At 39.1% G+C, this 16,658-nt stretch overlaps 2 protein-coding genes across 4 annotated transcripts; both read left to right on the forward strand.

Annotated features, from left to right (window-relative positions):
• Window positions 1-44: 44 nt before the first annotated feature.
• LOC135482337 (meiosis-specific protein MEI4-like) lies at window positions 45-4,723 on the forward strand. 3 transcript variants are annotated; one of them, XM_064762266.1, is made up of 5 exons: window positions 45-88; window positions 924-1,065; window positions 1,729-1,959; window positions 2,641-3,032; window positions 3,438-4,723. In XM_064762266.1, the coding sequence occupies exons 2-5, from the start codon at window positions 1,026-1,028 to the stop codon at window positions 3,816-3,818; spliced, it is 1,044 nt and encodes a 347-aa protein (XP_064618336.1). In that variant the 5' UTR covers window positions 45-88; window positions 924-1,025; the 3' UTR covers window positions 3,819-4,723. The 3 variants fall into 3 exon arrangements, with proteins under 3 accessions (XP_064618336.1, XP_064618338.1, XP_064618337.1); XM_064762268.1 differs by having other exon boundaries at window positions 3,441-4,721; XM_064762267.1 differs by lacking the exon at window positions 45-88 and having other exon boundaries at window positions 422-1,065.
• A 3,360-nt stretch (window positions 4,724-8,083) lies between these two features.
• LOC135461992 (angiopoietin-related protein 4-like) lies at window positions 8,084-11,938 on the forward strand. Its single transcript, XM_064739312.1, has 3 exons — window positions 8,084-8,397; window positions 9,887-9,983; window positions 10,966-11,938. The coding sequence occupies exons 1-3, from the start codon at window positions 8,122-8,124 to the stop codon at window positions 11,631-11,633; spliced, it is 1,041 nt and encodes a 346-aa protein (XP_064595382.1). The 5' UTR covers window positions 8,084-8,121; the 3' UTR covers window positions 11,634-11,938.
• The last annotated feature ends 4,720 nt before the right edge of the window (window positions 11,939-16,658 follow it).

Genomic DNA, 16,658 nt, shown 5'->3' on the forward strand with positions numbered 1-16,658 from the left:
TTGTTTGTTTGTTCTCGCCCAACACGAGATCTCGTGAGTATCATATAACATGGCGGTAAATTTGAAGGACTTTGTGGGAAATGCGGAGGTAAATTCGTTGCTGTTCAAAATTAATGAGCTGTTGGGGTTGAAGGCGACTAATTTTTCTTACATCTGTGGGTGATTAGTTAAAGCAGCACAACTACTTTTATGAATGCACAATTTCACAAAAGAATCAAACACGAAAATTCACAATAAGCTTTAAAAGCCAGTTGAGTTGCACTAGGCTAGCCTCTGACTCAGCCTCAGCGGACTACTACAAGAAAACATAAAAATGATGAAAGGGCGCGGAAACTTTTTTGCAAATGTAGTCTTGAACATATTTTTCGATATTTTATTATATCATTATAAAGAGTATTTCAAAATATTTTTGTATTGTGTGTTTGTGGAACATAGACTTTCGGCATAGATTTAGGCAGAGATCAGGTTGTCTCATTTCCAATTTTCTCTTATTTTCATATCTCTATCTCCCATACTAAATTTGTCAGAATAGGGCGTCTCAAAAAGAGACTGAGACTCCCTCGCCCTCCTCTGTATAAACCTATACCTCTTGGTATACATCGTCCGGGCATAATAATGTTCTAAATAAATATGTGATGCATAGGTCTTTCTAATAAATTTTTTTGAAGTAAATTTGTTACTTATATCCGAAAATATGCACTTAATCTGAATTATGATAATATTTATGAATATATTAAAAATACAAATATAATCAAAATCCCGGTTGAACACATAACTGATAGCTGAAAAACCGAATGCAAATATATTTATTTTAATTTTTTTTATGTGTTACATCATCATTTATAACATTGTAAGTGCAAATTAACAAACCGACAACTCTTCCCAAGTTGTGTAACCTACCGTAGCGCGAAAATCCATTGTAGACTGGGTAGAGTATCGGATCTATATCACTTGGCTGGCAAAGATGGCGTTAATCAGACTGCATTTTCAGTAAGGATTTGATGAAGACATGGTGAGCTGGTGAAATGAAGGATGGAGAGACAGACGAAGTGGAAAATCAAAGCGGTAACTGCGTGACTATTTTTACCCCTAAAATATTTGGTAAACTTCAACGTAGGTTTAGCATAAAACAATGAAAGCATCAAAAGGTTATTAGATCGAATTAAACTCACGATCTTATATTCGACTTTGTGTTAAGGAGCCCATAGTTGTAAGCCAATGTTTTATTTATAACCCTGATTTAGGCTTATAAATGTCTGTCATCTGCCATATTGCCGTGTTAAACGGGGTGAATAAATATATCGTTCTACCAAAAGGATAATTATTATGGGACAATTTAATATGTTACCGTATATTTGAAATAAAACTTCGTTCATGATCAAGATCATTTTGGTTGATTCTGAGAGTTATAAAAGATATTCTGAGGTTTGTTTGGAAGGCAGGATGGAAATATATAAGTTTCAGAACAAAAGGTAATATTTTATAACCTTAGTTATTTACTACTAAAATTCGCTTTTGGGAGGCGAATTTTTAGGGCACAAACTAATACTATAATAGTAATGATGCTACAATCTTTTGTTTTCATGCACCATTTATCTTTTACGTTATAACAAATAGTATAAAGTAATGATACTACATGTAGTGCTAGCAGTCTTTGATCTTCATGCACCTCTTATTCTGTTGCTACTTACATGTCAAAGTGAGTCTGAATGTTGTCTTATCTTGAAGCCCACTTGGCATCCATGCTAAAGATAGCAGTGGCTACAGCGATAGTGAAAACCAAACCCAGACACTTAACGGCGGAAGACTACGCTCGAGATCTTTGTAGCAAGTTTGCCGTTTCTCAGCTGAGCTGGAGGAGTAAGTACGAGAGCGTGGAGACGGAGCTTCTTCGCGCCAAACAGGAACTGGCTCTCAGGGAGATCCACACGCAGTCTACACAAGATTCCCCGTCTGATGGTAAGCAAACATTTGACATGTACTTAACATTCTTTGCTGAATTCAAGTGAAAACAAGTGAAAACAAGTGAAAACCCCGAAGACAAAGCAGAAGCTTTCTGGTCGAAATGTCATTGTTTGGTCTGGTCAAGTAGATGACCATTTGCTTTAGTTTAGACACTCTACTGTTTAACAGCACAATGTTTAGTTTGATCAGCTATATACATGTATAACTAGGTGTAGTTATTACTTTCCAGTAAGTGGCCATTATTTGGTTCCTGTTTCTGACTTTTGTCAAAATAAAGTGTACATTGGAGGATTTTTAGGCTTGAATGTCGACTCGCAAAAGACCTTTCATAAGTAGGACAGTTAAATGACTGCCCAGAATATTATATGTAGACTACGATTAATCGATAGTATGCAGTTTTTGAAAAGGAATCACGCGTTTAATAGTCGTTTTTCACTTCAAAATAATAACAACCTCTACTTCGTTGTCCATTTAAGGAAAGTTTCATTATTTGGGGTTTTGTTTATTTGCATGTTTATTAACAATGAAATATTTGGGAATACGGCATTCAATACCAATGGAATAAAACATATATATAAATAAATACCACATCGATAAAGGACTCAAAATTAATACAGAAAGGATCTATAAGGGTTTCATTTTAGTCTTTCAAACCACCTTCTGCTTCATTTCCAGCCCCAACTGTTTTTCTGACGCCTCCCCCATCTTTAGAAGAAACACCCTCCAGTGAGCAGGAACCTAACGGACCGCAGAAAGACCTGGAGCTTCACACCAAATTCTTACAAGGCGTGGCACAGTTGAAATCCTTACCCCTAGTGACAGCTGGAGGGTCAGAAATCAGTCATATCATGAAGGCCACTATTTTTAAATCTGTTAAGACGATACAAGATGCGATTTACCAGAGTAATAAAACGATTTCATATAAATGCTTAGCCCACGCCATTTCCACTGTGGCCAAAGTGTGCTCCTGGCTTCCAGATTCTACTTGGGCCGATGTCAGGGACTGTGTCGAGGACCTCCTGAATGTCATACTCAAGGAGTTATGTCTTCAAGATTCAATTAATAAGGTATGTACAAAACTACTCAGGAAGGCTTTTCCAGCTTACTATCATATATGAGGTTGTGAATCCGGTGTAAAATGTCTTCACATATGCTCAGCAGTCATGCTTGTCTTTTGAGGAATCACGCAGGCATCAAATAAGCCGATAACTAGTGAGGTCGCGTGCTCTATTCCAGTTCTGTCCAATTTAGCTGCTACTTCACACCTAATTCATTCAGAAGCATTGTTAGGTGACTGACGTAGGACATGGTGGGGTTATGTTCACCTATAAACTTGGAATACGGCGAAAATCACAATCACATGTAGATCAAACAATATGTCATTTAGAGGACCAGTATGAAGTCAGTACATATATTGTATACCCTATTTTTATTGTTAGTACATTTACTGTTGTATACCCCGTTTCTGTTAGCAGTACACCGCCCACGAGCAGCTAACGGACATGTTCCTTTGTCTGGCAAGCCAAGTAAGGCTACAGAAGAAAGGCATGGACATATTGCTTTCCCAGATTGAGGACTTTTCAGGACACCTGAAGAATGTGTCTGAGGACAAGGGCGACTTGGATCCCGTTGTGTTTGAGAACATGTTTTACGTGCTGAAAGCCACCGAAGTGTTGCTCAGCAAGGCGAAAATTACGAACTCGAATTTTAAAGATTCGCACTATCAACGGTTGTCTGACCGCCTGGACGACGCCTTTCTGTATTTTACGGATCAATTTCCGCTGTTTGGGCAATTGCTGTGGAAGATTGGCTTAAATCACATGAGCCAATCCGAAAGAAAACAGATCATGTAATACATTGTTTGACATCATGTATAGTTTGTAGGGGAATGACTTTTACTGAAAACAGCAACTCTGTAAAACAAAATGTACCCTTGCGTTTTATATCCGTATGTATAAGACTGAGATACATGATGGAAATCCTTTATAAGTTATTTCACTAACCCAAACTCAATCCGACGGATGCAAACCGATCAGGGGATACAAACATTAGCATGTAAGCCTAGATGTCTATGATCTAACTTTTACGCCTTGGTCAGTAAAATTTTTGGCGGTTTCTCATTGCGCAATTTTATTGGCTTCTAGCGTATAGCATGAGGGTATACATAATACTCTGTGGATGTTATATTAATGCTGTTCCAATATAACAGTTAGACCCATATGTTGAATCATTTGTTAGACTTCTGATTTACAAGAAACCGAATAAATAAATCCTTATTAGTTCCATGCGGCATAAAATTGTCTACATTACTATTAGCATTATTGCATATTTCTACAAATGCCCACTCGATCGCTTCTTCCTATGGTTGAAATATTAACTCACTGCTGAGTTTACTATCCCATCCTCCCATTACAGCTTCATCCTGATTGTAAAGTCAGGTATTTTAATACTCACATAATTAATCTTTCATTGTTCCTGATATCCTAATAAAAAGATTTAAATATTGCATGGTGTAAGGGCTTATGTTGTTGATGTTTGTCCTATGTTGTCCAGTTCACATGATATAATTTAATAGCCACATGCATAAAGCAACTGCTTTTGGATTCAAGCTCTCATTGTTTTTTAAATGATTTTAGTGCTTAAGTAAGAGCTTTCTAAAATGTTTATAGGAGAAAAAAGTTTCTGATTCCCGCTTTTTATTTTTCTACTGGTAATCGCGTAACTTGTTTTCGTTATTCCCATATATGTTGCGGTTGCTCTCCCAATTATTTCGTTTTCATGAATACGTAAATAAAACACATTGCTGCATAATTTTGATGAGAAATATGATTAGAAGAGTAAGATTTTAACATTGGATTATATTTTGATAGGATGATCAGGCAATACAAAGTGAACATGGTGAAACGAAGATCACACACAATGTTTTTTTGTGGTATCTCATTGTTGCATGCAAATAATTGAATGATCATAAAGCTTGCTCAGTTTCATTCTGAAGTAAACTTACCGTGTGAATAAAACAATTTCCAGAGATTTCTTTAGGATTAGTTTCATTTTCCAAAAAAAGAAACATTGCTTAATTGCTTTATCTGGATTTACAAATAGTCTGTGTGATAGATTCTAATGTTGTGATAGGAGTGCGTGTGTGTGTGTGATGTTAATGAGATTGTGTATTTCGGTTGCTGCATTGTCAAAACAGCTAAGAGACCTCGCTACGTATTCGATTTCATGCCGCTCACGCTGGGACTCAGCCGTTGTTTTCCAGGTTCCTGACGAAACGCGATGGTTTCCTTCACCTATAAACTACAACGCTCGCTCTCATGTCAGTGAGTACGGCGTAAAACATCAATAAAATATCAATATACGTATGCATATTTACATGTATACTGGGAATAGAGACAGTCAATGGCAATTCAGACATACCCTTCAGGAACTATTATTGTCTATGCACGTGTTTGACATTCTATACCACACCTCTTAAATATATTCTTTCAACAGATTTTGCAGGTATAATGCTTGATTGTTTTAAAGAAAAGGGCTGAAAATCTTGCGAAACACTAAAATGTTCACTCTTACTCTATGTATAGTGTGTGGCATTTGGTGACAGTTTGCCGTCTGTTCTTGTCAGGCTTTTTTATCCATACATGTTATAAATGTATGCTCTGTAACGACCCACTTGCGTTTGTTTGGTGATGTTGATTGCTAAAATATGTTTCACAAGAGTCACATTTTTTGAACTTAGCTCGTATCTGTTAAAGACGTGCCGTTAATTCAACTGGCTTATCGAATTTTCGGGTTCTGGGATTAATAGCTTAATGTAAGTCGTCGCAAGACATTCAAATCACGAACGAGTGTGAGAATATAAATAGATTTATTGCCTGAATTATCGTCTGCAAATAAACTATTTCAAACGGTACTCTAAAAATGTTGATTGCTTTGTCTCATTGACACACGTTGGTTCAAAGGGCGCATTTTACCATTATGACGTAAATCGTAGGAAATTGTCAGAAAACTTGTGGCTGCTGACAAAAGAAAAATCAATACAAAAACACAATGCGTGCCGCCGTAGTAAGACAATAGGTTCCGCCGTAGTAGGCCAAAATGTTATAAAAGAACGGCACACTAATTAATTTACACTCCATTACAATGCAAGTAGTTTTTATGCAATGAACCTAACCCCTGGGGATTGGTAGGGGGTCGGGGGTGGGGGAGGGGGGGTAAGTGGAGGCACCGTTGATATATGAAGGCTTGGAGAAAGCTACCTAGTCATGCCAAATGGCACATCGGCGACCGATAAAGTTTCAGAACTCTCATTTTATTGATTAACTGCATGATTGATACTGGTTTATTTGTGTGTGCTCGTGCCGCTTGTGTGTTTGCTCATGCCATTGTGATTGTGATCGTGCCATTTGCCAGCTTTCACACTGTCGTCGCTGCTCTGTTTTTTCTGCTGCACGTCTTAATTATATTGCATATAGCACAGTGCAATGAGGCAAATATTGATATAACGGTGTCGTTCAGATTAACTTTGGCACTTTGTGGATGAATTATACGTCTTATGATAATTGCGCTATTCTCACCAGTTATCCGAAACCCAATACCATTTTGAATAAACCTTAGGAAGTTCGACACTTTTACATTTGGCCTATGACTTGAAGAGGCCCATGGATTTCCGGCCGTCTTTGTCTGCTATCTTCCACCTATACATGTAATCTGGCAACTGTTTTCTGTGACACATTCTTTAGGACGAAATTATACACTAATCAGCCGAACAAACAATGGGTTATGACTTCGTAAACGGATTTTAGCAATGCTGTAAATTTCCTGTGATTCCTAAAGAGATGTCGCCTGTTTCACCCGCGTGCAAAAGGTGTTTAGGTCACAGAGCAATTACCAGTTCAGTTTACTCATTTCCTCGATTGCTTGGAAATATGTGGTTCTTTCACTTTGACTTTAACTGTGTTGATTTCAGCATGAAATTATTAGCGTGTGAGGGTTGCATATAATAATGAAGGCAGACTCATCTTGGATACTTCATAAAGTACAACTCTGGATGTAAACTGCTTGTGTTACTTTAAGGATGTATTTGATTTTTAAGCAATTTTCTGCCTGGATATAGTGTAATAGTTCACAATAAAGAAAACATCACATAACTAATTGTTAGTTCTTTTTCATAGCACCTTGTAAGAGTACCTTTATCACCTTCATCTAATGAGAGTGTTCCCGTAATAATTTAAAGTGCTAATGTCATCTATTTAAGTAATTGACAATACTCACGCTGCTCCGCAATTGTTTAAAAATTTGTTGTTACTAGTATTTGACTCAACAAATCATTTATTTTTAATGAATTTCGCTTCCAACAGTATTTCCGAACATGGTGTGACTGGATGCATGGATAAATAACGTGCTGTATTATGCAATGTTAACCAGCTGAACACGGACCGAAGGACTAAGGTTGTATCAGTCAATATCCGTGTATAGGATATCAGAAGTTAATTCAGCCGCATGCAGTACTCGCGAGGATGTGCCTGGTGATTTTTCATAATAAAAATAGATTTTTCATTTCCTTTTCATAGAATTTTATATTTGCCCAAGACAATGGTGTGTCCATTGATCACCGGGTTGTAAGCAATAACATGTTACGTCGAATCACAAATTACACAATTCACTGTTTTCATTCCATCAATAGTTTACGAACATAAAACAAAGGGTCTGACGTTCGTGGAGATTTTTGAGCCTTTTATATCGCGGACAAAAGGGATAGTTAGTCGTTAGCTATAGAGTGCACGCGATTTGATTTAATTTCAGTGGCGCTATAGAATTGTAAGAAAGCTTCTGTTGGCAGAAATCGATAAAATCATCACCGATAAGAGAAGGTTGTCAAGAATCTTTGCTTAGTCCTTCGTTAAACAAAGATTTGATTAGGCTCCACTTATTGATGGCGGTATAAATTACGTTAATCCTTGCGTTATAAGACGCCTTGGGCTTTTAGATCATTGCCCAGATCTAAAAACCACTTGGAGAGCTTCAGGCTGCATACTTCTAATGGCTAGGGTTATCTGGACGGTTTCTACATGAAACAATACTCATTTACTCAATACTGGAGCAGTCATGAACAAAATTGGCCTTCCAGGTTTAGACGTCATCGGCTACATCCTGATGGTATTTGCCAGCGGCTTCTGGACACTGAAACCAAGCAGTGACCAATTCCAGTTAACGTCAATAGGCAGTTGTCTCACGGAGATACGACTTTCAATCTACACTCTAAAGCCTGAGGTAGCCATCAGCGCGTCACATTGTGCTCTTACATGTGAAAGTCACAATGGCTGTTCTCAATTCTTGTATTGTGAACATTCGGGTAAAAATTGCTTCCCCATCAGAGCTCTGGGTGTGTTGGATTCTGACAGGCGAAAGTATTGCTTTTGTTATGTCAAGGTAAGTTTACGACGCTAAACCCCAGGCATTCATTTATCCATTCAGTCAAGGTAAGTTATTTACAGTTGTGGCTATATATTTATAGGGGCCTTCTCACAGCACAATGAACCCGTGAGCCTGTCAACAATGCGATCGCTGTGATTTTAAGCCCAGCTCTTGCTGACTTCTTCCCCGGTCGTACGTGGGAAGCCCTTTCAGCATCCTGCGGATAGCCTTGGGTTTCCTCCGGGCTCTGCCTGGTTTTCTTCCTCCATAATACTGGCCCCCGTCGTATAGGTGAAATACTCTTGATTTCGGCGTAAAATCTCAATCAAATAAATAAATAAATAAATATATACATATCTACGTTGAAGAATCTCGTTCCACAAAGCGATCGCATAGTGTAAGTTGATTGTACTTATCACGAATATACTTGCTAAAGGAATACATTACCACGGTAGTTACAATGAACAAAACAAATTTATTTGATTTGAAGTAGTGCACGTTGGGAAGGGTGCCCTAACCGCAAAAATCGTTCAGATGGCAAGTTATTTTACAAACGCGTTCGGATGCTGTTACAATAGTGAGGAATTTAGTTTCGCTTTACATCATTTGGCCCAATTTGGGGAACTAGTCTGAATAGTTGCACACCAGTGTCGTCGAATTAGTATATAATATTAAAAAAGAGGGCCCGGTCTAATTCATCTAAATCACCGATTAGGTTGTATAACTCATCTTTACCTGAACAAGGAGGTCGCGTTATGTCCAGCTCTCGTTGGTTCGGCTGCGTTTTAATTTATTTATTTGATTGGTGTTTTACGCCGTATTCAAGAATATTTCACTTATACGACGGCGGCCAGCATTATGGTGGGAGGAAACAGGGCAGAGACCGGGGGAAACCCACGACCATCCACAGGTTGCTAGCAGACCTTCCCATTTACGGCCAGAGAGGAAGCCAGCATGAGCTGGATTTGAACTCACAGCGACCGCATTGGTGAGAGACTCCTGGATCATTACGCTACGCTAGCGCGCTAACCGACTGAGCCACGGAGGCCCCCGCTGCGTTTTAAGTCAGGAAGTTTAATTTGTGATGTATTTATTTATTTAATTGGTGTTTTATGCCGTACTCAAGAATATTTCTCTTATACGACGGCGGCCAGCATTATCGTGGGAGGAAACCAGACAGAGCACGAGGGAAACCCACGACCATCTGTGGGGCTTCCCACGTACAGCCGGACAGGAAGACAGCATGATCTGGACTTGAATTCTTAGCGACCGCATTGGCGAGAGGCTTCTGGATCATCGCCTCGGCTATGTTTAATATGTGAGGTACAATAAATAAATAGTTAGTTGATCAAGGTTTCCTGATACAAGTCTGGCACAAAATGTTAATGTTATTAAATGAAGGGTGATAATTATATGAAGGGATTATCACTTATCAGTATATAATTTGCATTTTTTCCATTTTAGCGAATGATTTCTGCATTGCACTTTTTGCTTGTTTGAACAGTTAAACCCTAAATGTGAAAATGGCGGAGAATGGAAGAGTGACAAGTGTGAATGTATACCGGGATTTCATGGGAACAGGTGTGAGTTCATCGCTGGAGGTAGGCACAGTGTATGCATTATATCTGAGCGCATGCATCACGTGCATCGCTCAGAAAGGGTGATACAAAACTGTGTTCTTATGATTTATTTATTTATGCGCAGTACTCAAAAATATTTCACTTACACAACGTCGGCCAGCTGTATGGTGGAAGAAAACCGCACAGAGCCCGGGGGAAACCGATGACCATCCACAGGTGTTCTGATGAAGACCGCCATAATAACCAATTTATGAGTTCAGTAAGCTGGTAACACATGAAATATTTTCATTTAGCCTTTCCACCTTTAGGCTAATTTGATCCATTTGAATGGATTCATTATAAAACCACCGATTACTAAACTAGAAGAAAACAAAGCATTCAATCAAGGTTTCATCGGTAATAATTTACCGCTAATCAATAAATACCGCTGGGGTAACATAAACAGATTTTTCCGGGATGAAAGGTGATCTTAATGTAAAGCCCCCTGTCTACCTGACATTTCTTGTGTCTTTCACGTTGCCAAGATGTGATACCATCTCCATCAGCCCAGTACTGGCGTCTCAAAGAGCAGGCATGCAGGTGCTCCTCAACAAACCGACGTGTTTAGGTATGGAATAAAACTTGTAATAGATCCGTCCCCTGGAAGGAAATTGATTTCACACCGAAAAAACAGAACAGGTGGCGTGGTTAATCCTGCAGCCGTGCTATCCTGGCCGAAGTTGCCACGGACGTAATTTCATATTATTGTTGTCCAGGTGAATGCACACTGAGTGAAGAAAAACGTGGAATTCAAACCGTGCTGTTCATCTTAAAGTCTCGTTGCAGCCTGCTCCTCTGACGCACAGATATGGCCGAATGCTGTGATGCGTTCGCCTCACTAACTGCTGTTCTTTCGACTTTTTCTTTAATTTTGATATTTTTTTTAAATTTGTTTTTCTTTCTTGCATGAATTCAGTCATCTATAGTCGTTTATAAATTTAAATTTTGGATTTTTCAATTTTAGGTTGCAGTCAAGCTATGAGCCATGGTAACCACAGAAACGGAGCATATTTGGTCAAACCTAAACACGCCATCGGCACATTTCCAGTCCTCTGTGAGAAAGTTGGGAGCAATTTCTACACTTTCATTCAGCGCCGAGTGAGCGGCAAGACGAATTTCGATCTCAGTTGGAAATCTTACAACAAAGGTTTCGGATCTGTCAAATGGAACTTCTGGCTAGGCTTTGATCAGATTTTGTCGTTGATGGAAAATCAGACTGTCGAGCTTGAGATCGGGCTTACGTGTGACCTTGACACCAAGGGATCTTTTACCCTGGAGACTTTTCAGTTAGATGACTTTTCCCTTGCTGGAGAAGACCATCAGTACCAAATCCAACTACCGAATCAAGGCACCACGCAAGGTTCTCAGAGTGAAGAAGAAATCCACAACTCTCTGTTGTCTCTGGCTGGCCAGCCGTTCAGCACGTATGACCATGACTCGAGCAGCCCTAACTGCAGGAACACAACCAGCGGTGGATGGTGGTTCGGCACGCAGTGCGCCTTCGGCAACCTTAACGCACCGTTCACAGACTACGGACTTGATGCCAATAACAAAAGCATTCTGTGGATAACATGGCGCTCTGCGGGCTTCGAAATCAACATCAAAGAAACTTATATGAAAATCAAAACCTAACTGACGTGTTTCTGTACCGTTTGCCTTTCTGAACTGCATATTGTTCCAAAGCGATCCACGCAGTTTGCTGGGAAAAAACAGATGTCGGCTGTATAAACGTAAGGATTAGACTAAATGCAATTTTAATTGTCACGTCTGATTACTAAATACGGAACCTTCTTGGCGTGTGAACTAAAGTTTACGATGTGTTCAATTGTTTATGTATCCAGTGGTTTTAACGATTGGTCTGCATGTTCTGCGCTGAGGCTTGGACGGGTTTAAACCCTAAAATTATACTCGATGTAAAATCGAAATTGATGTTCTTTCATTCCACAGTCAAATACTATGGCCTATTACTCTAACTGTTATGTCAAATTGTCATAGGTTTATTCATTAAACTACTTAATGGTTAAAAAAAAAGTATGATTTTTTTGTCTTATGACTAGAAAATGCCATATGATTTTGTCAAGAAAAGAATAGAAATCTTGACAGAAAACGCCTGAAAGGCTTGATTGATTTCTAGCTCCTTTCTAACTCAAGTGCTAACCGGCTGCAGGGAGAACAGTTCTTTAACTGTAAGCTTGCAAGTGCTCATCCCTAAGCTACAGTCTGTTTCTTTTAGTCAGTCGTCAGTTGTTTGTAAAATCAGTCACACTCACTACCAAAATTGCCTTTAATCACTGAAAAGTAACAACATGGATATGCTGAAAGTTCATATTCTTGCAAAGAAACTGAAGTTAGGACACTTTTTCTAATTGATAATGTTAAGGTGATTAAGCTGGGTTTCGATGACAAGAACTCATTGCCTCGGATGACGTAATAATTATTTAGAAAGAAGTTGTTTGGCAAGTATGACTGATGTCACAGATAGCTGAATATAGGCGACCGGTTAAAAGAAACATTCTAGAGTTAAGTCTTCTATACTATAAGGTGGTGTAAGTTAGTATTGAATTTTAAACTTATTCTTAGGTCTCTTCGTTATTTCTGGATCATAACACCAGCGCAATGTGACAATAACCATAAAAAGGAGTCACAATATGTATGTATGTTTGTATGATGTATGCGTGCGTGTGTGCGTGTATGCGGGGAGGGGGGGGGGCGTCTATGCGTCTGTATGTCCTCCGATTGTCTCAAAATCCATTCATTCCATCAACTTCATACTAGACGGGTGTATCACTGAGGACCAAAGTGAACATGTCGTCACAAATCATTTCCATGGGTGCTGCGTTTCTCATGCCGGGTTTGTTATAGCAAGCCTGCATGCATTCCTCAGACCTCCAGAAGGGCTCAGGGACTGTTCGTTTACTTTCTGAATTGAATGTATGCATGTCATTTACACCGAGTAGCAGATATGAATTATTTTCAATGGATACTGCACCGGTAATAGCAAGGAGGTTAATTAAACGAAGAGACAAAACTAGACCAAATGTATGTATGCATCGATAAAGTATCCCACAAGCAGCTTAAAGGCATGTTGTTTTTGTGATACAGCATATCTGAGATATCGTAGTTTAAGGTAAGCGAAATCGCACACATTGACACAATCGCTAGGTTATCAGTTTTATCCCTTCTATAACCCCAGGACGCAGTTGCTTTACTTAAGTCGTCCGAATCCAGTTTTAGCCTTTTAGCCAGATGAGCAGTGATGCGACATCGGGTTTCCTGTTGCTCTAACATTACGTGAAAGGTGATTAAATAAAAGTTGATTATCAGGGAAAAAAACTACATGTGGCCATTTAGATTTGTTTCCAGCACTCTGCCGAAAAATTGGAGTTATATTATTTATTGTCTCTCTTTTAATGTCATCAGAGAGGATTAATGGGAAGACTAAAAGAGAAGGGTGAGTAAGTCATGTATTGTGACACAACGTGGTTTACGGAGAAAACAGTCCACTTTTAAATGGGCTGGGGGCGTTTCGATCCAACTGAACAACATGTACACGCACCTGTTTGTAGAGTACCATATATTTCCATTAACAGGTGTTTACATGTACATACAATTGCTGATTTGTAGCAGCGGGATAAAAGTGTAGGTATGGAAGCCGATAGAGGACCTCTCGGTATAGAGGTCAAGGCAGCATGGCAACGAAAGATCCTATATCAGCCTTTCCTTGCTCCATCAGCTCATGTGTAGTGTGTACATTGTTACAAAAAGGCTTAATTGCGTTCTCAAGTACAATTTAATAGTTCACCAACAGCTGTCCTATTTTATATTAAGCTATTGTTATTCACGAGTGGGGATCTGTTTAATTCTTCCCAGTTTAACGCTCAGCAATACAGATCTATACTCTCCCATTCAATGATCTGAAATTCCGTCCTTCTCCGCTGTTCTGAACATGTCAAGTAATTCTGATTTCATATCATGTGGTTATTTGCGAATAATAGACATTATAACATCACATGAATGTACCTTCGCTGGCAAACATTTTCGAATTTTGTCGGCTGCACTCGGTATCGCCTGGAGGAAGACAAATTCATGGAACGGGTGAATTAATATCTTGGAGATGTAGACCATTTAAAGCGCTAGATACAATGTGTTCGGCAGTCATTAAATTATTCATTATCCAATCTAGTAGATCCACTAATATTTATTTATTTGATTGGTATTTTACGCCGTATTCGAGAATATTTCACTTAAACGACGGCGACCAGCATTATGGTGGGAGGAAACAGGGCAGAGCCCGGAGAAAACCTACGACCATCCGCAGGTTGCTGAGAGCCATTCCCACTTACGGCCGGAAAGGAAGCCAGCATGGGCTCGACTTGAACTCACAGCGACTGCATTGATGAGAGGCTCCTAGATCATTATGTTGCGATAGCGCGCTAATCAACTGAGCCACGGAGGTTGCCATTGTCGTGTATAAGTTGCATTCACCAACAGTGTATGTGGATGCCTACTCTACTGCGAGAAGTATAGAAATGTGTCAGAAAATTACAGGTGTAGACACTGGACAGTGACCGAATTCAAGAATATTTCATTTACACGACGGCGCCCAGCATTAAAGTAGGGGTAAACCGGGCAGAACCCTGTGGGAAACGAGATAGTATGACAGAAAGTATGAAGATTTAATCAGATGTTACGGCATGTTAGGCAAAAAGACATTTCTCCATGTCATTTAATGTGCCAACTGGGAGCTTCACATCCATCAATCGATAAGCGACCACGCGGGATTCTATAAATAATGACGATGTGGTTATTTGTGTCTTAGTGCACTTCGAAGTGGAGGGTAAAGCACCGCCAGTGGATATGAAAAGTGGTGTGTACTAAACGAAGTCGTCGTCAAACGCAGCGAACTTTTCAAGATTAATTTGAAAGGCAAACAAGATGAAATGTCTAAATGTTCGAAACTCAAGTAGAGTTGTATTTTCTAAAAATCTTCTCGTACTAGTTACATTCTTTTTCATCGCTTTTGACTCTTGTCGGTGTCAAGATATTCGGGATGCATTATTCTTGAAAAGCCTGAAAACAGAAGAATGTTTAGTGAATGTTGGAGTTACATTTGCGCTCGATCCTACACTAGGGCGGGTTCGGACAAGAGCTCAGTGTGCCTCACGATGTTTGGAAGATGAAGAATGTACCAAGTTTTTGTATTGCCCTCACAGAGGCAATAACTGCATCAGGATTAAGGCGTTTGGTGTTCTTGATTCACGAGAAACCCGCCAAAACTGTGACTGTTACACTCGGGTAAGGATACTGTTCATTGCCATTCGCACTTCACGTGTGCCGTATTCTGGTTCAAAAGCCCCTTATACAGACGTTTCACGGTTGTTATTTTTTATACGTGTAGATCAAAGTTAACACCAGCTGTAGTTAAAAGGAGAAAGGACCTGCTCATTAGTTAGTGTTCAAAGTCGTAACTCGACATTAGTTTTACAACTCATTACAAGTGAATTTTGAGTTTCCATATACATGAAATTGATAGCCGGGTGTGGCTTGATGAGTAATATGTTCAGTCCCAGTATTGGATGGGAAATGTATAAATTCACTGCTCTCATTATTCGAGGGACCTTGGTGACCAATAAACGGTTCACGTCTTGGTTGTTTCCTCCACCAATGCGACGTGCAAGTCTAGCTGCACGACTTGTTGAGAATGTTCGCCAGTAAGTTGCCAGAGGTTTCCTCTAAAAAAAAATTCTGGGTGGAGGAAACCTGAGTAGCTGGATGGCCATCGTATAACTGAATAATTTTTTAATTCAACGTTAAACGACAATAAAATGAACAAATAAGTATACCTGGACGTTTATAGGAAATAAGTTATGTCAGATTTTCATCCGTCTTTGATGTTGAGAATTGTTGTGTTATTTAAATGCGTCCACACTCATTCCTACTGGGACTGCTCGTCTATTTTTCTGACATCTATGTATCTCTTTTCAGAATCAACCGTTGCCGTGTAAAAATGGTGGAATTCTCCGGAATAGATCGTGTGAATGTCTTAATGGATTTTATGGCAGTGAATGTCAAAATGTTATTAAAGGTAATTATAAAGCTTTTTTTACAAAACTTCTGTAATCTGACAATATTATGCTATACTTTCAAACCAATAAGCCTTCTCTGTCAAATGACAGTAGCCCGGACATAATCCAAGATTAGTTTCTGAGCCGTGAAACTACGACGAAATCTATTCAAGTAGCCAGTATATAACTATTTTCTAAGAAAGTGTAAAAAGAAAAAGGTAACATCAGCCATGCAGAGTCGCCTTCTAAATCACTATATAAATTTAAAAAGCCAAGATCGATCTTCAACTTACTTAGCTCCAGCTTACTCCAAAACCGCACCATTCAATTAAATAGGAGGTAATTTGGTTCGGCCCTATTTAATATGATATTGACCTTTATGGTGGTATAGTCTTTCATATTTATACTTTCATCAGATGTAATACTCAGCGAGTTTACAGACTTTTCATGGTGAATGTACAGGCTATTTACAAAGTTAGCCAGTTAGCTTTGACGGTGAAGAATAAATTACAGCATTTACAAGTTCAACACATTGCAGAATTTACTTGTAATCAACAAGTTCTTTGAAGCCTTGGTACTATGGTTGGACTTA

This window comes from Liolophura sinensis, chromosome 1, assembly GCF_032854445.1.
Source record: "Liolophura sinensis isolate JHLJ2023 chromosome 1, CUHK_Ljap_v2, whole genome shotgun sequence".
Taxonomy (NCBI): Eukaryota; Metazoa; Mollusca; class Polyplacophora; order Chitonida; family Chitonidae; genus Liolophura; species Liolophura sinensis.